The sequence below is a fragment of the Trachypithecus francoisi genome, unplaced genomic scaffold (genome assembly GCF_009764315.1).
Source record: "Trachypithecus francoisi isolate TF-2019V2 unplaced genomic scaffold, Tfra_2.0 Lachesis_group8, whole genome shotgun sequence".
NCBI classification, from domain to species: Eukaryota; Metazoa; Chordata; class Mammalia; order Primates; family Cercopithecidae; genus Trachypithecus; species Trachypithecus francoisi.
Genome location: NW_022681473.1, coordinates 50,814,004 through 50,838,143, shown reverse-complemented (window position 1 = coordinate 50,838,143; position 24,140 = coordinate 50,814,004). Strand labels below are relative to the sequence as shown.

The window sequence follows — 24,140 nt, the reverse complement described above, 5'->3', positions numbered from 1 at the left end:
CTAGAGAGCCTCATACTTGGTATAATGTAGAAATGGCATTCCTTTCTTAGTACTTTATTCTTAATACTAAAAACAAATATATTCTAATGGCAGACAGTTACAGAGTTTATCTTCATCAGTACTGGTTGACTTTGTGGTTAGAATATATTAGCATACTAACTAGAAGCTTAAAAATGGCAAATACATTTAATCAGATAGAGTCAAGTAGCCTCTAAAATCACTTGAATGTTTTATCCCCTCCATGGAAAAAACTGAAAAAGATACTTGTAAATTCAATAAAGAAATCTGAGTTATAACCACCATCCCCCAATACCATACTTAGCGCAGGTGCTAATGTAATTTTTGATCTCTGCAAATAAAAGAATCACACATATTAGAAGAATAGGGCTTTCCTTGTGGAGAGTTAGGATGTTTAGACACAAACAGTATTTGTTAAAGCCTCTGTGCTATAAATTCTAAGTAACAAATATCAAACCTTTTCTATATTCACTTCATCCATTTTAACCTTTGCCAAAAGGTAGGAAGAGTTGAGACTTGGCAGGTTTTTTCCAGTTGCCCCAATAAAATCAACTTCAACAAACTGCAATGAGACTAGTTTCACTAGAACAAGATCAGTACAAATATTGTTTTACTTTTCATTTACTGAAGAATATTTAAATTACCCATTTTGCGGACTTTTCAATCAAAACTTACAAATGACATGGGCTAATATTCCAGATCATCTAATATTTCAAATATATTTAACATAGCAAAACATCAGAGCTTACTTTTTTAAAATATATGATATGCAAATTATCAAATAAAGGAAGTTTACTTACTATCTAGCCGGGCTGCTCTGTCATCTATCACACACTGCTTTGTATAAGAATCTTCAATGGTTGGATCATAATCCGTTACAAAATAGGACTGCAAGAAAAGAAAAAACCTTATTTTAAAATTTATGGCCAGGCATGGTATCTCACACTTGTAAATCTAGTGTTTTGGGAGGCTGAGGGAGGAGGATCACTTGAGGCCAGGAGTTTGAGACCAGCCTGGGCAACACAGCAAGACTCTATCTCTTTAAAAAAAAAATAAAAAAATTAAAAAATTAAAACATTAGCCGATGTGGTGTGTCCCTGTGTTCTCTGCTACTTGGGAGGCTGATGTGGGAGGATCACTTGAGCCCAGGTGGTAGGGGCTGCAATGAACCATGATTGTGCCACTGTATTTCAGCCTGGGAGACAGGACACGACCCTATCTCAAAAATAAAAACAAATAAAATAAATAGAATAAAAAATAAAATTTATGATTACCTGCCTACCAATGTTACTTTGCTTAACAAATTCCACTTACCCAGAACTAATCAAAACATTTTCACTGTACTAGGGTTTACCCTATATGTCAAATTCCCACCAAATGTTCTTATGAGCACTTTCACGTGAGGAAAAGGTACTAGGTATCTCTAAATGTTCATATCTGAAATATGCAAGATTGCAAAAGATCTACAACTTTTTTTGTAATTATTTAAGGTTAAGAATCTAGATCTCAAATCTAGAAAAATTAGAAAACACAGTAAGTTATAATTCAGACCTATTTGAATTAGCAACCTGATTATAATCATCAGTCCTAAGAAGACAAGTAGCTGGAAAGAAATGGAGACAACACAAAGAAGCCTGGAACATTTCATCTTATACCTTTCTTTTCTCACACTTTGTCTTATTCCGCTTTCAACTCTTATTGTACTATAAGAAAATATCATTTTGAAATTTTTTCATCTGTAGGAACCTCAAACTTACTCTTTCAGTGACACCTTTTTTTGTTTTTTAAATCTTATATTCTATTCCTCTCTTCTTTGATCAAACCCTCCCAACTATTGAAAAAAAAGGGGGGGAGACAAAAAGTATCCAAGTAAGAAGGGAAAAATCTCAGCCTATATATCAGTTTTCTTTAAAAGGGTTTTGAAAGTCAGCTACTCAGGAGGCTGAGGTGAAAGGATCACCTGAGCCCAGAAGGTCAAGGCTACAGTGAGACATGATCGTACCACTCTGCACTCATGAGACCCTGTTTCCAAAAAAGAAAAAGGTTTAAAAAAGAAAACAATAATAATCTGAGAAAGTGCATTTCCCTCTTTTTACAGAAGGGCACTAACTAGGACACCAACATTATCCTCCTTTTGTTCTGAGTATCTCCTATGATCTACTTTGGACAGACTTCCTCAGAGCCCATTTTTCCCACTGGCTCATTACAAAATCTGAAGGAATGATTTGGAAGGAGACAGCTTAATGCTAGGAACTAGCACCAAGGGTGTTTAGCCTTCTTCAGGCAAGGGTTCCTGGCTCTCGCGACCCAACAGATGTGGTGACCTACGCAAACACCAGAGAGCTACTCAGAAATAAGCACTCAGAACAGGAGAGAAAAGAACTCCCTGGTTTTGGGAGGAGATATACTAATCTGCCTGATACCAAGACTTTACATATTTTTTTTGAAGGACACTTTCCACATTTTATTTAAGTCTTAAGAATAACTTTAAAGCTAGGCATGGTGGCTCATGCCTGTAATCCTAACACTTTGTGAAAATCACTTGAACCCAGGAGTTCCAGACTAGCCTGGGCAACAAGATGAGACCGCATCTCTACAAAAAATGTAAGACTTAGCCAGACGTGGTGGGGTACACCTGGAGTCCTAGTCACTCTGGAGGCTGAGACAGAAGAATTGCTTGAGCCTAGGAGTTCAAGGTTGTAGTGAGGTATGATCATGTCACACTACACTCTAGCCTGGAGACAGAATAACACCCTCTTAAAAATTTTTTTAAGTTAAAATTAAAATGTTTAATCACAGAATTCCTATATTCTGTGATTATAGAATATCAATAATCCTATTTCTTTTTTGATATTTCACTTAAATGCATGCTTTACTGAACAAAGTCTGTAAAAGAAATGTTTACCAACAGCAGTAACTTTTAGTAGGAAGCCATCTCCTCCACTACTCCATCACCATTTAAAAATAAACAAGTATCAATTTACTTAACTAGCCTAAAAAAATAAATAAATAAGCAAGTATCAAAACAATCATGATCTTACTTTTTGGCACCCATGCCACTTCAAAAAGTAAATAAATTTTACTGGCAACAATATTCTCTATACCCACTATTCTAAACAATAGGAATCAGCAGTCTTTCACAAGCAAATTGGATAAAGCATGCTCTGTACTTTTTAAGATTCGTTTCTTGAAACGTGTTTCCCCATATGCCATGCTTTTATATCTTGTAAAACTTGAATTTCACTGACTACTCCCAGTTGATGCCTAAAAGTGCTACACTGTCCCTATCAATTTGGCCTAAAATATAATAAACAAATGTTAAATACATTTTTTACAAATGTCTAAGCCATGCACAATAACTAGAATTATTTAAATGTGACAGTTCTTGGCACTGTGAGATTAAGATATAAGTATGTACAAAAGATTGTTTGACTGTTGTATAAAAGACTGTTAAAACTTTGAAGTCCAGTATAACAAACGGTTTTACCTCTACTAGCTATGAACATTTCTTTGGATGTCTTAACTCTTGAAACACAATCTTAGTATTACAAGAATTTTGCCATACTGCTACATGCATTTATTCCACTCACACTAATTTTTAAGACAAATTAATTGTTGGGATTTTTGGATATTTAGGTTCACATCTAATCTCTGCTGTGTCCTATCTTCAAACTTTGTCTACAGAGACGATCATCTATCTACTTGCTATACGTAAATTATAGAGCCATCCACATTGGAAGATTCCTCCTCCAACGAAACATCACTCTGGGAACTGACTATCATAGAATCAAAAACCTCTTTCCCTCTCAAAATTCTAACAAGACAGGTCAGAATATCCCTAAGAAGAGCATTCACTGTGTGCAGGTAACAAATACAAGCATCATCCCCCACCAAAAAGGCAACATTTTTGTTAAACTTGGATACCAGATATTTGAGGCAACAGATCACCAATAAGTAATCAGTCCCAGTGATGAACAGTCCTGGGTTTAACTCTGCTAGTAGTAACTCTGCTACTCTCTAGCTGTGGGACCTAAGGCAAATCACTTTACATGTCTAATCTTTAGCATCTATAAAACAGAGACAGAAACAAAATCCTGTGAAGCAGGTAGAATGAAATAATGCATATGAAGTACCAAGGCATGCTGATTAATAAATGTCAACCATAATAATAACTTATTTTTGTCATGCAGTTAAACGGTGTGAATTAGTGTTTTTTACTCAAGTATAAAGATTTGCTAAGCTCAGGAGTAGCTGTAATAATTCCAGTCCTAGTTACACTTCAGACCAACCACATGACCTCTGGGACTTGATATCCAAACACTGTGAATCAAGATGAAAGCTGGGGTTCTGGAAATAGTCTCTGGATTTGAGCAGCAACTACACCGGTAATTTACGTAAGTAAAAACCCATCAAGCTGTACATTTAAGATCTGTACACTTTTTTGTACATATATGAATACCTCTAGAGAATATGTAAATTAAATGGCTTCCTGCTGCTTATAGGATTCCATAGTTTCTTTATGTAGTATGCAAAGCCCTCCAGTCTTTATGTAGTACGCAAAGCCCTTCAGTTTGATCTGTGTTGTTCACCATGCAAAGCCCCATTTCCCACTACTTTGAAACCCTTCGGCCAATTGTCCTTGCTCTCTTGATTTCACTCACTCATTTGTTCAGTGATCATGTATGCAGCACCTACTAAGAACTCCATAAAGACAAGGTCTCTACCTTCAGAGCCCAGTGTCTTTTATACAACAATCAGTAGTTGAGCTATTACTGGGGGCAAGAGGGATTGGGGCATTTTAAATCTATACCCAAGACAAAGAACAGAAACAGCACGAAGTGCCAATACCATGCTTGTTCAGAAGGCAAGAGAAGTTAGGCAGTTAATACTACAGTTATGTACAGAACTATGTGTGCGTTCACTTATAAACACAGAGCCTCAGCAATTTGCCAGAAAAGAAAACAGTCTCTCTCCTGAAGTTATAAAAAGTTACCAACTATATCCCAGAAAGGATGTTCTGTAGTAGAAAGAGAAAAAAAAAAAAAAGAAAAAAAAAACCCCAGCACAGTATTGCACTGAGCTAGACAGTAAAGGTTCAGGCAAGGATAGGGAAAGAGGGTGGACCCAAGGGCTCAAGAGTACAATGAGGGGAAAGGAAGGGTGGAGGATGGAGAGAGCACATGTTTCCCGATGAACATGAAAGGATGTGTGCAGAAGGATCCTAGTCAAAAGACAGGGAATACCCCCATTCAAAGGGCAGCATGCCTTCCCGGTAGTATGGAAGGGCAAATGAACTTCAGTTTCTTTAAAGTTGTCAGGAGATATGGAGAAACATTTAGGATTAGGGAAGCTATCACATTCAGACAGAGATAAAATCTGGTCGGGCAAGCCTGGGCAACATAGCAAGAACGCCATCTCTACAAAAAATAAATTAGCCAGGTGTGGTGGCACGCGCCTATAGTCCCAGCTACTCAGGAGGCTGAGGTAGGAGACTGAGGTAGGAGGATTGCTTGCGCCCAGAAAGATGAGGCTGCAGTGAGCCATGACGGCACCACTGCACTCCAGCCTGAGCAACGAAGCAAGACCCTGTTTCAACACCACCCCCTCCAAAAAAAATTGATCTGGGTAAGTTTGTCAGAAGTCCCTAATAATGCCAAAGTATAATATTATGCTGGGATAAGCAGGATAATCCTGCTTACATGCCACTAGATTACGTAACAGAAGCTCGGGCTGGCCTCCTAAGGAGAACTGCCAACTCAGTATCTCCCCATTCAAAGAAGCTACATTAAGGAGGAAAAGAAGGAAGGAAGGAGAGGAAAGGGGATGAGCTGCCCTTCAGCATTCAGTGGTAAGGAGTGACAACTCACTTTCTCCTGACACCAAGCTATTGGTGAAAGTGTAGTTCCCAAACACTGCCACATAGTGGTGCCTGGTCTACACACTGGAACTGGTAATTTACTGGAAATTCTAGGAAACTCAGTGAATCCAGCACACTGGCTAAGTCTACCACTTGCATAGAAAAAGGATAGGCTAGATCTAAGGTACCACTGGGGAGCTGTAAACAAATGCAGGGCAGTTCTGAGCACAGCATCATTCTCAGGCAAGTCGTAGGAGTTCTCTAAAACCATAGGGTATAAAAAGGGGGAGGGAAAAGGAGAGGGGAGGACAGAAACAGACGAAACAGACAAAACAATTATAGGAAAACCCTGAAAAATACTGAATCTGGGCAATGTGTATATGGTTGTAGGTTCTCTGAACTTTTGTATATATTTGATAATTTCATATTAAAATTAATTTTTTCTAAATCTGGTGGTAGCACATAAGGAAAGAGACAGTGTGAGCTTTCACCTCACTCAAGACTACATCCATGTAGAAAGCTGATAGCTTTTCTTGCTCAGAATATATTCCAGGTTTTTTTTCTCTCTTTTCCCCATCCCTCTTTTCTCCCTTCCTCCTTTTCTCTCAACACCACATATATCTTATCTACTTTATCTTTTATTTTTTACTTTTATTGTCCATTTCTTCCCCAACCCAACTAGAAACTCCACGAGGGCAGGGACTTTGTCAGAGAAGTAAAGTGACCTGCTTAGTGCTTAAACATCAAATCACGTTGCTACTCCGCCTCTCTGAAAGTAAAACACACTCACACTCATCTTCCATTCCTGCTTCCACTGATCCCATTGAAAGTGACATATCCATAGGCCAGGCACCGTGGCTCATGCCTATAATCCCAGTATTTTGGGAGGCCAAGGCGGATGGATCACCTGAGGTCAGGAGTTCGAGACCAGCCTGGCCAACATGGTGAAACCCCATCTCTACTAAAAATACAAAAATTAGCCGGGCATGGTGGCAGGCACCTGTAGTCCCAGCTATTTGGGAGGCTGAGGCAGGAGAATCGCTTGAACCCGGGTGGCAGAGGTTGCAGTAAGCCAAGATCTCACCACTGCACTCCAGCCTGGGCAACACAGCGAGACTCTGTTTCAAAAATAAAAATAAATAAATAAATAAAATGCATAAAATTTCAAATTTCTCATTCCCTTATTGGCCTATAAAGGAGTAAATGTAGCCCCCCCACCCCCCCCCCCCCCCAAAAAAAAAAGACTAACAAATTTACTTTCTTTTCTTCTCCTTCTTGGGCTCCTGCTCAGCTCACCCCTTACCCCCATACTACACACAGATATCAGGTCATGAAACATTCTAGAGGCAAAATTCTGTGATTCTCTGCTCCCCTCCAGTTTAAGACAGCATTTCCCTATTATTACTTCTATCCATAAAACACGTACTATGTTTTTTAAATTATGATAAACTAAAACGTGAGATTTCATTAACTTGCTTCCTATTAATAGGTACATTTATATCTTTACTGGTGACAACATGATGAGAAGAAAACACAAGGGCTATGGAGTCGGACAGCCTGAAATCCAAATCCAGAAGTCATCCCTACTTGCTAGTTGTTTGAGTCCTTGGGTAAACTGACTAACACATCTCTAACTCCATTTCCTCAACAGAAAAGGGCAAGAACGGCTAGTTTAGGGAAGGCATATTCCAATGCCCACTTCAGATGTGGCAGCAAAGAAATTATAAGGGAAAAGGAAAACCTTCCCGGGGAGCTGCTCCCACTCCCAGCGGGTAAGGGGAAGCTCACAACGTTGCCCCTCAGGATCTAAGGGCCACAGGTCCCCAGTGACTGCTATGTAGCCTCCATTCTCCTCTTCCAGGACAGAAGCGCTGGCTAAGTTATCCTATCCCTAGTTCCACCACTGTATCTCTGGTGTGTGGGGCTGCCTAGGGAGGCAGCAGAATTGAGGGAGTCTGAGGTGTAAGTCAAATAGACCCGGACACAGTTCTATCAGTTTGCCAGCTGTGAGAAACTAGAGCAGCTCACTTAACCTGTTTGAACCTCAGTTTCCTTGTCTATGAAATGAAAATCACACCAACTTTGCAGGATTGTTGTGAAAAGTTAAAAAATACTCTATGTCTATGTGGAGTACAAAGCACAACAGATGCCCTTAATAAATTATAGCTAATAAAGCCCAAATCACATCTTGCTTTCTATGCAATGCCTTCAACACTCCAACCAGAAAATAATCTCAATATTCTCTTACCCTTAAAGTGACAAGAGTTTGGATTTTTCTCAACTTCTGTCTTATTAGTAATAAGTTGTGATTTAGAAAATACATATACCAAGCTCACTGTATACTATATAATTGATACTTACAATTTCCTTTTACAATTGCTTATCTTTTCATGTATGTGTGTAAGTGAATGTATGAATAACTGATACATTGAGTTAAACTCAAAGGGTATAAACATAAGACTTTCCCTCCAAACCCTTCTGTGGGAAAGTTTTTCCTTATTCCTGATGAAATCTAAGGCAAGTCTCATAATTTTTTAAAATCATTCTTTGATTATAAATATATTAAGGCCAAACGCAATGGTTCATGCCTGTAATCCCAGCACTTTGGGAGGCACAGGCAGGAGGATTGCTTGAGCCCAGGAGTTTGAGACCAGCCTCAGTGACATAGAGAGACCCCATCTCCACAAAAAGGAAAAAAAAAAAAGTTTAAATATCTTTCAGCCCCAAGAATACCACAGTTTCAACAACTGTCTTAAATGCAGTAATCAATACTCATCTAAATTAAAGCTTCTCCCCTTCCTTGATGGAGCTGAGAAGTCTAGTTGGGCTGCGGGATATGGGGGATCCTGTCATCATCTCTCTCTCACTGCTCTCTGCATCTCTTCTACCCACAACAAGGCCGTCTCTGGCTCCTTCAGGGTGGGAACTGAAGGAGTGGGAAAAACTATGAGGGTGTCAAAAGGCCACACCAATTAACTGTGATGTGCATACCAACTTTTTCATGAGGGCCCTCCATACTCAATTCCCAGAACTTAAGTGAGACCTGGCCATTTACAACCCCAACCCTCGATCTCTGGGGTTTCCATGGGTACCTCCCTTCTGGTTCACGTCACCTTCAAGCACAATGTCACTTTCTAGATGGCTTTAAGCTGGTTTCACCCAGCAGCTCAAGGAAACACTAATGTCTTTCCAAGTACAGCGAGCTAACATACAATCTTCTCTGTGCTCTGCTGCCTCAGGGCTACTGAGCCATAGATTTGCATACTAAACCTTTCATTCCCCAAACTCCAGGTGATACATGTCAAATTCTCATAATTACTCCATTAGAGCCTCCCTCATCATTTGGCTTAAATGAAAGGGGCTTAAGGAGAAGCATCTTTCTCCTCTCCTCCACTATGTGTGGAAGCAGGAAGGGACACCGAACACAAGATATTAATAGCTCTTTCCAAAAATATTGTCTTAGAACCCTTAATAATCTCAACGCTTTTATTCCCTAGAGGTAGGTATGGGCTACATGTGCAAAACCAGCTTAAGGCTACCCACTATGCAAGTTCTTGGAATATAAGGATAACTTGGCACCTACTGTTTTATTCTGTCTTTTGGGTTTCAACAGAAGCTAAAATGAATTAGAGTTCCAGTTAAAATTGTGTTATATGTCCCAGGACATATAAAACTAGATTTACATGCTCAAGGTGTTTAAAACTTTCCTGAAGCTAAGTAATATACTTGCACATAGATCTCAAAGTATCAGCTATTGGAAAACACAGTAATTGTGAGGACTGCAGTGGGGAGAGAAGAATTAATTTCCCCAAGCACAATAAGGACCTAGTTAGTCATTGGTAGCCTCTATTTTCTAAAACAAGAGCAGAGCAAATTCCTCTGGTAACACTAGAGAAGACTGCAGCAACTTCAGGCAGCTGTAAGCCAGAGCTGGGCTCCTCCTTGTGTCACTTTTTAGCAGCAGCTGTCATGTCACAGAGAACCTTTGTTCCCTGCAACATCCTCCCTTATTTTTTTGTCAAATGTTTCCAATATGCTTGATATTCCTTCACTGAAGTACAGTTTTTTTTGACTGAAATTAGTATTTCATTTAATCTAACATGTACAATTATATATGTCTATAATTTAAACCCCAGAACTCTAATGCAGAATAACAAAAGCTACACTAAATCCAGTAATCCTTTTAGTTTCTTTTTAACAAAATTTAGTGAGGTCTTCAGTGTTGCCAATTGTCTCAGACTGTCTAAAGCAACTATGTGCCTTCTATTTGTCTTCCATACATTTTCAGCTAATATATATGTATCACCTCACACATAGTATTTAGTTGCAAATGAATGGGCCTGGTATGTGCCAGCAGAAAGTACAATACAAAATCAGCTTACAAACTGGTTCTATCACAAAAGTCTGTGTATAAGTTATTTGGTGTTTCTTTCTAAATTGCAGGTATATTCACAAGCCAAACCACAAAAGCTACTACTGGATGTGGCCCTGCCAGTATCAGCCCCAAGTTCTAACCTCTGAAGCAGGGTAATTTTTTCTAAGAATAAATGGGAAGAGAATTTCTTTTCCTTTTCCAGAGGACAGAGTCAGGCCTAAACAAAACTTGTCTAGAGGGAAAGTTTGTCTTTGGGGTACCACTTGTATACCCCAGCCTTCTCAGCCTGCCCTAACTCCCCACTCGAATAGCCTTCCCTGGGTTTAGCCTTCTTCTGAAAACACTGTAAGTACAAAAACATTGTATGTCTCTTCCCACTGTCTCCAAATTAAAACCCTCAGGAGATATTCCCTGAATTCCCAAACTAAAATCCACAGGCACATTCCCACTAGCAGTGTTTGGGGGTTCCAATTCTTCAATATCCTCATCTAGACCTGTTATTAAACATCAGTCTTGACCATGCGTGGTGGCTCACACCTGTAATCCTAACACTTTGGAAGGCTGAGAGGATCACTTGAGCCCAGGAGTTCGAGACCAGCTAGGCAACACAGTGAGATCCCCATCTCTACGAAATATTTAAAAATTAGTCAGATGTGGTGGGGCATAACTGTAGTCCCAGCTATGTGAGAGTCTGAGGTAGGAGGATCACTTGAGCCCAGGTGTTAGAGGCTGCAGTGAGCAGTAACCACACCACTGCATTCCAACCTGGGCTACAGAGTGAGCTCCTATCCCCAACCCCCACCCCACCCAAAAAAAAGGAATAATTTTTTTTACAACAGACACCCTATGGATGTAAAATAGTCTCTCACTGCAGTTTTAATGTGCATTTCCCTAGTGGGATGTTGAGTACCTTTTTGTGTGCTTATTGGCCATTTGTATATCTTCTTTGCAGAAATGGCTACTCAAATCGTTGCCCCTTATTAAATTTTATCTTATCATTGAATGTAAGAGTAGTTTATATATTCTGGATATAAATCCCTTATCAGAAATACGATTTACAAATATTTTTAAATGGTTTTCATTCATTCCTTCATTTATAGAAATGGGATCCCACTATGTTGTCCAGGCTGGTGTCAAACTCCTAGGCTTAAGGGATCCTGCCATCTCAGCCTCCTGAGTAGCTGGGACTACAGGCATGCATCACTGTGCCCAGATGATCTGCAAATACTTTCTCTCATAGCCCCCTTCTTATAAAGCCTTCCTGCCATAAATGAGTACATAGTTCCTAAATCTCAACTGTGGGGCTAAGTCTTATTACCCACCAACAACTCTCCACAATTCCAATTCCACATACCCAAGATTTTGGGTAATACCTGCTCCTGCGCCATCAATGGGTTGTACTAGCCTCCCACTAGGTGACTGTTCTACTGGGCTGACTGCTGATCTAGAATGAAACTTCCCTCACTGTAACTATCCCTCTGACACCCCATTCACCCCACTCCCTACCCGGAGCTTTTCCTACCACACTGAACTTCAGCCTATACCATGCGCTAGCATAGTTCACTTGTCCCAGTATGTGAATTTACCCTTTTTCATCAAATCTAAGATGCCACTGATTGTAAGACCATCATTATTTTATGTGCCAAGATTTAAAAAAAAAAAAAAAAAAAAAGGCTGGGCGCAGTGGTTCATGCCTATAATCCTAGTACTTTAGAAGGCCAAGGTGGGTGGATCACTTGAGGTCAGGAGTTCAAGACCAGCCTGGGAAATATGGTGAAACTCAGTCTCTACCAAAAATACAAAAATTAGCTGGGCATGATGGCACAGGCCTGTGGTTCTAGCTATGTGGGAAGTTGAACCAGAAAGATCACAGGAGCTCGGGAAGTCAAGGCTGCAGTGAGTCGTGACTGTGCCACTACACTCCAGCCTGGGTGACAGAGGAGACCCTGCCCCTACCCCCAACCAAAAAAACAAAAAGAAAAAGAAAGAGAAAAAAAACGCTACCAATACACTCATGACATGCCTTTGATTATAAGGCATCTCAATTTCAGATATACTAAAATGTATGGGGGGGAATGTGATGAAATACAATAGTTCTAGACAACCGTACTGGTAAGGCTAGTTTTTTTTTTTTTTTTTTTTTTTTGAGGCGAAGTCTCGCTCTGTCGCCCGGACTGGAGTGCAGTGGCCGGATCTCAGCTCACTGCAAGCTCCGTCTCCCAGGTTTACGCCATTCTCCTGCCTCGGCCTCCCGAGTAGCTGGGACTACAGGCGCCCGCCACCTCGCCCGGCTAGTTTTTGTATTTTTAGTAGAGACGGGGTTTCACCGTGTTAGCCAGGATGGTCTCTGAGACGGAATATCTCACTTTGTCGCCCAGGCTGGAGAGCGGTGGTGCAATCTCGGCTCACTGCAACCTCCGTCTCCCTGGTTCAAGTGATTCTCCTACTTCAGCCTCCCGAGTAGCTGGAATTACAGGCACCCACCATTTTACAGATGAGACCATTGAGGCTCAGCAGTTAAATAACCTGCCAAAGGTCACAAAGTGGAACTGGGATTCAAATCAGGTCTAACTCCAATGCAATACTCCTTCCATTACACTTTCTTTAACCTGCCATACTAACATAGCACACAGCCTGTGACATTTTTTTAAAAAAACATCCTGGTACCCCTTAAAATAAGTGATTCGTTACTTTTTTAAATTACAAACTGCTACTGCCAGATACAAAAGTAAAGTCGTTTCATTAAAAATGGAAACACCCCATTTGTAAGTTATGAGTAAATGTATAAGTAGGTCATTTTTTAAAATACACAAAGATCGTCTTTGATCCAGCAATTTCAATTCCAGAAACTTATCCTGCCGATAGCTCTGCACAATATAAGAAATGACATGTGTAAGGTTGTTCATAGTGAAATGTCTTTAAAAGACTGGAAACACAATGTGCTTCAGCAAGGACAATATCATTCAGCAAATGGCTGGTTAAATTATAAAAGGTTCATTCAATATAAATATAACCATTAAAAAAAGGAATGACTTCATCCATTAATATACAGTAATCTGCAAGATACGTTGTTAAATACCCACAGTTTATGTATTTGCTTTATGTGCACAAAATATCTCTGGAAAGATACACAAGAAACTGATGAACTTTCTCTTTGGGTTTAACTGGGCTGCTGGGAGATATGGATGGAAGGAAAAACAATTCTTGTAGCTTTCAAATCTGAAATATGTGAATGAAAGAAGGAACACAAGAGTTTTGAAAGACCTAGACAGATTAAACATAAACTCTTTAGTAATAAAAGCTAGATTCTAGTCCCAGCTATACAAACAACTAGCTGAGTGCTCCTAGATGAGTAAACCTCTTTCCTGGCTCTCAGCTATAAATGAAGAGTTTGCTCTTCATGACCTCTTTAAGACTATTTCCAGGTATATAATTTTATTATGACATGTTTAGCTCCTACAATATGCCAAATATAATTTATAGGTGCTATCCGGGACTTCCTTGTTTTAAATTTGTGGAATACAGAAAAATATCAGATTTTAAATGAGGAAGATTTGCTTGAAGACCTACCTCTGCTACTTTATAGCTGTAGGATTTGCAGTAAGTCACTTCTCAATGACACCAAATTTAATTACTTGCAAAGCTGAGAGCTACTTTCAAAAGTTTGTTACAAGGAGTGAAAATTTTCTGTACTTTTCAGCTCCACATGAAATGTGAACTACCGAAGACTCCCCCTTCAGGTGCTACGAAGTAAAGAGCATGCATTTTGGAGGCAGTCAGACCCACATACCCCGCTTAATTGCTGTATCATCTTGGGAAGGTTATTTAACCTCTTAAGTCTCAATTTCCTCAGCTAAAAGAGGAACATAATGATTCTTACTTGAAAGGGCTATTGTAAAGATTAAATGATATTGTTAAGTACTCAGTACCACTGCTTAACTAAAAACGGGCATTCAAAAATTGGCTCTTTTCCTTTCCAAACTTAGAAATGGAAGGCTGCCCCATAAACAGCTAGGTAACCAACTTTTGCTTCCCAGAGTCTGGACTGTTACTTCCAATTTTACTTCCTCTCCCTTCCAGCCCTTGTTACCTACCAATATCCTAAACCCCGATTTCATTTCTCACCTCTTCTAGAGCAGAGAATGGTCTGTAGAAGCAAAACTAGAATTAAAGGGGGTGATTTCCACAGCCCATGTTTTATTACTAAGCTGCTAAAACTGCCACAAGAATCTTCCCTAGGTTCACTCACCAGACCACTTAATCTACAAATACTAACTGAGCACCTACAATGCGTCAAGCATTGTGTCAGGAGCTGAGGATCTAATCCCAGGCTCTCAGAGGACTGGCAATTTCTTGAAGTACTGACCATCAACAAATAAGCAAACATAATACATCAGAGGTGATACGAACTCTGAAGGAAAATGAAGGGGGCTGGCAACAGCAGGAGTTGGAGGGGGGGATATGATACTGTATAAGACAGTCAGAGAAGGCTCCATGCACAATGTGACACTAGAAAAGGGAATCCTGGATCAACTGAGGGAGTGAGTCATGCTGTCATCTAGAAGCTCATTCCAGGCAGTGGGAACATTAAATTAAAGGCAGTGCGGTGAGAGTACTGTAACATATCTGAGAAACAGCAAGACAGCCAGTGTAGCTGCAACAAACAAGACAGAGTGGTTAAAGAGTTCAGAAAATTAACAGGTAGGCAGGCGGAGCCTTGCAGGGCACAGTGAGGACTTTGGATTTTATTCAAAGTGAACTGAAAACCACTAGAGGGTTTGAGGCAGGTAAGTAAAATGTTCTGACTTTCATATGAAAAGTAATACTGGCTGCAGTCAGAAGACTGGATTATAGGCCAAGGGTGAAATCAAAGAGACTACTTAACAAGCTATTACAATAAATCATGAAAAGAAAATGGCAGCTTGAAGGGGGGTGACCGGAGTGGAACTGTAAAGTGGCCAGATCCGTGTTTACTTCCAAAGGAGGGCCAATAGGATTTGCAGATAAACTGGATGTAGATATAGAGTCTGTCAGAATGGACTCAAAGATGATGCCAAGTTTTTCTGCCTAATTAACTGTAAGAATGGTGGTACCATTTATTGGGCTGCAACAGGCTGGTGGGGTAGAGAATGGGCGCAAGAACACAGAGTGGTTTTGTACATGTTCTGTTAAGACACTTATTAGACACCTACTACAGAAATGAGTCTGGGATTCACTGAAAGGTGGGGCTGAAGACAAATTTGGGAGTCAGGAGATAGATGGTATTGTCACAAGATGAATCAGACAGAGAAAACAAAAGGGACTGGGACCTGGGGTACTCCACTGTTGGGAGGTTAGGAAAATGAGAAAGATCTAGGCAAGGAAACTGAGAAGGAGCAGCTAAAAGTAGGGAGAGAACAAAGAAAATCGTAGCCAGGAGGCCAAGAGAAGAAAATAATTTAAGGAGTGAAAGATAAAGGTTACTGATAGGTCAAGTAACCATAATAACAGTGACAGCAAACACTTATGTGGCATTTACTATACACCAGACACTGCTCTCTCTCTCTCTACAGACAAGGAAAAAAAAGAACTGAAAGATTAAGTAGGGTGACCATATAAGTTATTGATAAACTAGGACTCAAAGAGGATGCTAACAATAATTACATCAGGACAACAGGCATAAACCAGGACTTTCCTAGGCAAATAGACATGGTCACCCTAAGGTTATGCATCTCTCTTAGGCATGGAAGGAATTCTTCCTTCTTATTCAGCATTCTAATCATAACCTATCGTGTGGCTACTGCTTTCCTTCCCAGTCTTGCATGCAATGGACAGGCGGGTTCTCATACCTCCTTTCAAAGGGATTAGCCAAGAACCATCCCACAGAGGAAATCAAAACAGTGTGTGCATACACATTGCTTCTGATACTTTTTTCGAAAACTCTGTGGCAAAGGATTTTCATTGATTCAAGAAGAAACAAATTTAAAAGCATTTTAGGCCAGAAGCAGTGGCTCATACCTGTAATCCCAACACTTTCGGAGGTCAAGGTGAGAGGATCATTTGAAGCTCGGAGTTTGAGACCAGCCTGGGCAACATAGCAAGACCCATAAAAAATAACTTAAAAATTAACCCAGTGTGGTAGGGTACACCTACAGTCCCAGCTACTCTGGAGGCTGACGTGGGAGGACCACTTGAGCCCAGGAGTTTCAGGTTACAGTGAGCTAGCCTCAGACCACTGCATTCCAGCTTGGGCAACACAGTGAGAATCTACCTCTAAAAAATAAAAATAAAATAAAAAATAAAAGTACTTTATTTTGTTTTATTTTGAGACAGAGTCTCGCTCTGTTGCCCAGGCTGGAGTGCAATGGCGTAATCTCGGCTCACTGCAACCTCTGCCTCCCGGGTTCAAGCAATTTTCCTGCCTCAGCCTCCCGATTAGCTGCAATTAAAGGCACATGCCAACACGCCAAGCTAATTTTTGTATTTTCATTAGAGACAGGGTTTCACCATGTTGGCCAGGCTGGTCTTGAACTCCTGACCTCGAGTGATCCACCCACCTCGGCCTCCCAGTGTTGGGATAACAGGCACGAGCCACTGCGCCTGGCAACATAAAAGTACTTTAAATGTATTCAGGAAAATATAGGTCAGTTATACCAGAAAATTATTTCAATAATATATTTTTAAATGTGCTTGTTTCACAAGAACATAGCCATTAATGAAGGAAATTAACACTGCAAACTACCAAAGTTACATAAACATACACACACAAACAAGATATGTCATGATAGCTTTGTTACTGTGAAACACTTTTTTTTTTTTTCTTGAGATAGTGTCTCGCTCTGTTGCCCAGGCTAGAGTGCAGTGGCTCAGTCCCGGCTCACTGCAACCTCTGCCTCCCAGGTTCAAGCAATTCTCCTGCTTCAGCCTGCTGAGTAGCTGGGATTACAGGCACCCGCCACCACATGTGGCTAATTTTTGTATTTTTAGTAGAGACGGGGTTTCACCATGTTGGCCAGGCTGGTCTCAAAATCCTGACCTCAGGTGATCCGCCCACCTCAGCCTCCCAAAGTGCTGGGATTATAGGTGTGAGCCACTGTGCCCGGCCTGAAAAACTCTTAATAGCCTAAATATCCCTAATGGGAGAACACAGGACTAGTTAAATGAATTATGGCGTATCTATCACAGAATAGCAAGCAGCCATTGAAAAGAAGAAGACACATCTTGAAATGCCACATAGATTTCAAGAGCATCTATAATATACTATTCATCTGACAAATACTTGTTGTGTATGTACTACCTACAAGCTAGGATATGGTTCTGAGTAAGAATAAAACAAGCATAGTTCAGGTACTTGTTTTTTGTTTTGTTTTTTGTTATTTTTAGAGACAGAATCTTGCTCTATTGCCCAGGGTGGAGTGCAAGTGGCCTGATTATGGCTTACTGCTGGCTAGAACTCCTGGGCTCAAGTGCTCCTCCCACCTCAGCCTCCAGAGTACCTGGGACTACAGGTGCATGCCACCACGCCTGGCTAATTTTTTCATTTTTTTTTGTAGAGATGAGGTCTCACTATGTTCCCTAGGCTGGTCACCAACTCCTGGCCTCAAGCGATCCTACCACCTAGGACTCCCCAAGTGTTGGGATTACAGGCGTGAGCCACTGCACCCAGTCAGTTCTGACACTTGTGGAGCTATGCTTTAGTGAAGACATACAGGTCTATGGCACAGTAAAATTTAAAAAAAAAAAAAAAAAATCTTACACCTGTATCACTGTAGTTTTACTTTCCTAATAACATGAAGAACTAAATTCCTCATCATGTTCATCTCAAAATGGGAAAGCAGCAGCAGCAAATGCTCTCAACCAGAGTTTCCCTCCAAACCACATGCCTGGAGGCTGGGCCAACACTTCTCTGCAGGTGGCTGTCTATACATACCAAGGATGACCCATCTTATTTTTGATTACTTAACCTCATTCTACCAGCAATTCTCAGTTTTTATAAAATCTCTTCTTATTTAAGAAACACAAATTTAAATCAGACTAGATCACTAGGGATAATTTTAAACTTTTATGTGGAGACAAACATGATTCATATCAAAAGGAACCATATATATACTCATAAAAATACCCAATTATGTAGGTTAAAAAAGTCAAGAGCTAAACAGTACATGTTTACAGAATTTAAGACCCTGCTCACACCATTTAGAGACACAAATTATAGCTTGTCTATATGTGCTCAGCCTAATTTCATAGTAAAAAAAAATGCCACATCAATTGTAAACCACATGAAAGTAAACATGTAACTAAACTGTGAATCATATTTATGCATATAATATAGGTCAGATTCTATAGGTATTATTCCATTTAGCAAAAGCACTTTCATAGTGCTTATCTGCAAATGCAGGAAGAGGCTTGCTCACTGTAGCAGCTTGAATGGTGGCCTCCAAAAAATATATATCCAACTCCTAATGCCTGGTACCTATGAATATGACCTTCTCTGGAAATAGGGTCTTTACAGTTATAATCAAGGTGAGATGGCCCTGGACCTAAATCCAACCACTGTTGTCCTTATAACATAAAGGAGGGTGAGACACAAAACACAGAAAATAACCTAGAAAGGAAGGACATATGAAGGCAGAAGCAGAGATTGGAGGGATGCGTCCACAAGCAAGCCAAGGAGCACAAAGGGCTGTCGATAATCACCAGAAGCCAGGACAGAGGCATGAAAATGACTCTACCTCAGACTCCAGAATCAACCAGCACGACAACAACTTGATTTTGGAGTTCTGACCTATGAAAAAATAAATTTCCTTTGTTTACACCACTAAATTTGAGGTGGTTTGTTACAGCAGACCTAGGAAATTAATACACACATCTAAAATAATCATTTGTTTATAATGTATTAAGTCTCAAGAGTAACCAGTAAAGAAAAAAGAACTTAACAAGTATTTTTAATTTATTATGTTATAAAACATCTTCATTGTAGAAAATCTGGAAAATCATTAGAAAAAATTATAAAATTCACCTTTAGAATCAAAGCCCATCTTCACAATCTCTCAACTTAAAATGTGAAACTAGACATGTATTTTCTAGCATGTGAGCTAAATAACCTGATCTTAAATTGTTCAAATAATGTCCATCATTAAATGCCTTTGTTTACAAGTAGGTTTATATGGCACTTACACAACTATGAAATTGAGAGTCTATGATGGAAATTCTGATCTAATTTTAACATAAGCCTTATAATTGAAACGTACAAATGGGAACTACAAGGAGAGTTTTATTGTCATGGGGGTTTCCAGCAAGGTGCTTTCCCTTGATCATTTTGGGTCCTAAACTGTTCTGGTCTCTAATCATAATTTACATATCAACCAAATCCTCAATTTTAGAAACAATATATGCAGAAATAAGAAGTGCAGAAAAGCAATAGATGCAGAACAAAATATTAACAAATTTTATTCAAGAGCTCTTGACTAATGGTCTTCCACATTTCCATTACATTTTTTTCAAAAAATGATTATCAATTAGATGCCATAAAATAAAGAGGAACATCTAACAGCTGCCATGTAATAGCAAATGTTGAAATACTGAGAATGAAAAATAGCTTGAAAATTATTGCCAAACCAAATCTTTGGATGCAGGCACATGGTTTTTTTGTAGTTTTTGTTTTTTTTGAGATGGAGTCTCACTCTGTCGCTCACGCTGGAGTGCAGTGGTGCGATCTCGGCTCACTGCAACCTCCACCTCCAGGTTCAAGTGATTCTCCTGCCTCAGCCTCCTAAGTAGCTGGGACTAAAGGCATGCGCCACTATGCCTGGCTAATTTTTATGTTTTTAGTAGACCAGGTTTCACCATGTTGGCCAGGCTGGTCTCAAACTCTTGGCCTCAAGTGATCCGCCCGCCTCAGCCTCCCAAAGTGCTGGGATTACAGGCATGAGCCACCATGCCCAGCCGAATGCAAGCACATGTTCTAATATTTCATTTAAATAACCAGGGTTTTTGTTATAAACAGTGAAAGTCTCACTAACTCCAGGTAAATTTTTAAACTAAACCTCTACTATTTAAATGTTTATTCACAATCAGACAGCATCCTCATTCCTTAAGTGTGGGCTACACATAATGACTTCCTTCCAAAGAATACAATATGGAAAAGGGTTGGGGCAGGGAGTAACTTTATAGGAGAGAAACCAGACAAACATGACCTCAGCCAGATGATCAGGGTCAGCATCAACAGTTACAAATCACACTGACAGCATGTACTCTTGATATAATGTGACAAAAACAGTACTTCACCTCTGTGGTCTTCCTCCCAAAAACCATAACTCTACACCCCTCATGAGAAGAACACCAGATACATTCCAATAGAGGGGCACTCTACAAAATACTTAATGAGTACTCTTCAAAACAGGTGAGTCATCAAAAACAAGGAAAGTCAGCCAAGAGGAGCCTAAGAAGGCATGACAACTAAATGTAATGTGTTATCTTGATGGGATCCTGGATCAGAAAAAGGACATTAGGTAAAAACTATAGAAACCTGAATAATGTATAGACTTTAGCTAATAATAATGTATCCACATTGGTTCATTAATTCTAACAAATGTACCATACATGTTAACAATAGAGGAACTGAGTGACAGATATATGGAAACTTCCTATACTATCTTCTCAGGTTTTCTGTAAATCTAAAGTTCTTAAAGTCTACTAAAAAAAAAAACTATATGGCAGTCATTTCTAAAAAATGCCAAGTGAAGTTCTGGATAAGACTTTTCTAATCACCCACAGGTAAAAGCTTAAATTTAATTAAGGAAAACAACTAGACCCACTAAACAGTTTCTAGCACTAATATTAAATCCACATTTTAGGGTACTCAGAGGCAAGATAAAGGGAGACCAGACCAACTCCACCTTTTTAAGCAAACATTTACTGTGATAAGAATGTAAAAATTCAGTCTCAAAACCACAGAGCTATTAAAAAATATTAATTTTAAACTAATAAAAAGAACCAAAAAAAACTGTAGTTCAGAAGAGAATTCTTTTAAAGCAGAAAGCCCAGATCAGAAACCCATAACAGGAAGTTTGGTCCTTCTTCCACCATCTTGGACTAAAATTTTACATCTCTGAACACATTTGACTATTTCCTCATTTACATAATGGAAAGTGACAATCACACAGTGTAATATCCAAAAAATAGCCTGTCATAAATAAAAATATAAAATTCTTAGTCTTTTTACTTCAGTCGCATCTGCCAAAACCAGTGCTTTCTTGGTGAGGTATGCATCAGTCCAAAGAGAATCAACCAAAAGAGACAGAAGGGATACAAAGGAGGGAAAAGTAGGAATAACATTTAACTGTTTATATCAGCATTTTCCAAGCCCTCCTTTTTACATTTTTTACATCTCCCCCTGCAAAAGTATACTGATGAAGCCTGGTACGGCAATCCATGCCTATAATCCCAGAACTTGGGGAGGCTAAGGCAGGAAGATTGCTTGAGCCCAGGAGTTCAAGACTGGCCTAGGCAACACAGCAACATCCTGTCTCTACTTACTAAATAAATAAAGCCAAGCATGGTGGTACACCTCTGTAGTCCTAGCTACTTGGGAGGTTGAGGCAGGAGGATTGCACGAGCCCAGGAGGTCAAGGCTGCAGTGAGCTATGATTACACCACTGCACTTAGCCTGGGTGACAGAATAAGACCCTGTTTCAAAACAATCCAAAAACAGTGTCCTGATGAAACTCTCATTTCAACTAACATTTCTTAAGATATCCTGAAAACTGTTACATTGTAATTCACCAAACTTCGGGTTCTACTGCAAATTAGACATCGAAAATATCAAAAATAAATGACTATCAGTTCCTGCCTTCAAAGAGTCTACTCATAGTCAAGTAGGAGGCAAGACAAGAAAACAAATACCACTTCTGCTGACGGGAGGATGCCATCAATTAGAAGATGCGCCTAATTACAGAGGTGTTAAAATAAGAAATCTTTTAATGTGTGCCTTAGAATGAAGGAGATACTATAGTTTCTGTGTGGTAAGTGCTAGAGTAAATTCAGAAAAAGGTACTATGGAGGCATAGATGTGAATGTACTGCCATTTAACACTACTACACTTATAGGTATTAGGGGGAGTTCCACAGACTCTCAATCATTCAAGTTACGGAAGAAGAGAATTCAAAATGTATACACACCTTACCAAGAACAGACTTATCTGCAAAGTGCAAAGACAGACCTGTAAAGATGCAGAATATCTGTATGAATAAAATCTTAGGCCAGGCGTGGTGGCTCACGCCTGTAATCCCAGCACTTTGGGAGGCCGAAGTAAGAGGATTACCTGAGGTCAGGAATTCAAGACCAGCCTGGCTAACATGGTGAAACCCCGTCTCTACTAAAAATACAAAAATTAGCCATGTGTGATGGCAGGTGCCCATAATCTCAGCTACTCAGGAGGCTGAGGCAGGAGAATTGCTTGAACCCGGAAGGCAGAGGTTGTAGTGAGCTGAGATTGTGCCATCGCACTCCAGACTGGGAAACAAGAGCAAAACTCCACCTCCAAATAAAATAAAATCTTAAAAGACACGATGAATTCATATCGACATTTCACTAAATTATTTGGGAAGCAAAATTCAAAGGTAATTATTTTAAGAAATGTAGCCTCTATGAACAAGAAGCAGATGATGAGTGAACTTACTAGTTTTTCCTCTTGATCTTTCCCTACAAATCATTGCAAACTCTAAAGGTACAAAGGGGAGCTGAGCACAGTGGCTCACACCTGTAATCTCAGCAAGTCAGGAAGCCAAGGTGGGAGGATCGATTGAGCCCAGGAGTGCAAGGCTGCGGTAAGCTATGATTGCACCACTGCCCTCCAGCCTGGGCAACAGAATGAGACTCTGTCTCTAAAAGAATAAATAAATGTCTGAAGAGGACAACTGTAAAATAAACTATATTTCTAAAAGAGAATCAGGTCATTTTCAAAGGGAACAGGAAGAATAAAGGAATCATTTTCATGATATTTCCCCTCACTGTTAGGACTAAAGCTGTCTTTTATACAGGAAAAGAAAACCCTGTCTTCATAAAATCCTGAAGGCGTTGCTATGTGTAAACCCTAGAGAAATACCTGTCAAATGAATAACTATCCTAATAAATCTTACATGGATGTTTACTTAATACTTGAGTGCAGCTGGGCATGGTGGCTCACATCTGTAATCCCAGCACTCTGGGAGGCCGAGGCGGGCGGATCACCTGAAGTCAGGGGTTCAAGACCAGCCTGGCCAACACGGAGAAGTCCCGTCTCTACCTACTAAAAGCACAAAAATTAGCCGGGCATGGTTGCGCATGCCTGTAGTCCTAGCTACTTGGGAGGCTGAGGCAGGAGAATCACTTGAACCTGTGAGACAGAGGTTGCAGTGAGCTGAGACCATGCCACTGCACTCTAGCCTGGGCGACAGAGCGAGACTCTATCTCAAAAAACGAAAAACAAAAACAAACAAACAAAAACACTTGAGTGCCCAGGGATGAGATGGCACCTATTCAATTAAGTATCCTGATAAGAAAAGCAAAACCTTTCTCTCACAGCAAGGCTCCTGAGCCCAGCCAGGTGTGGCTCTCTACCTGTGTCTCCCAGTGCTGTGGTCACTCTAGTTCAGCAGGGCAGTGGAACAGCTGAGACAGAAGAAATGTTTCCTGAGGAAGGCAGAGTGTTTAGGAAAGATAACCTAAACATGGACATTTTGTACCTTCTTTCAGTCCCCACTTCGGACTATTCAAAAGTAAATATATATCAGACTTTTAGAAAAAGTAAGTATTAAACTTCAAATTCCTTCAAGGAAATATATCTGTATACTTTGAGTCACACTTACTGACTTGGTAACAATACAGCTATCATTTACTATGTGTCAGGCACTAAGTGTTTTACCATATTAA

At 39.9% G+C, this 24,140-nt stretch overlaps 1 protein-coding gene across 3 annotated transcripts in view; it reads right to left on the bottom strand.

Moving 5' to 3' along the window:
• The window catches only part of RRAS2 (RAS related 2), a 147,200-nt gene that overhangs the window by 17,351 nt on the left and 105,709 nt on the right, over window positions 1–24,140 (bottom strand). For all 3 annotated transcript variants that reach the window (XM_033207684.1, XM_033207683.1, XM_033207685.1), the window contains one exon: window positions 819–906. In XM_033207684.1, the coding sequence (XP_033063575.1) occupies window positions 819–906 (88 nt within the window). The remainder of the gene's footprint in view (window positions 1–818; window positions 907–24,140) is intronic.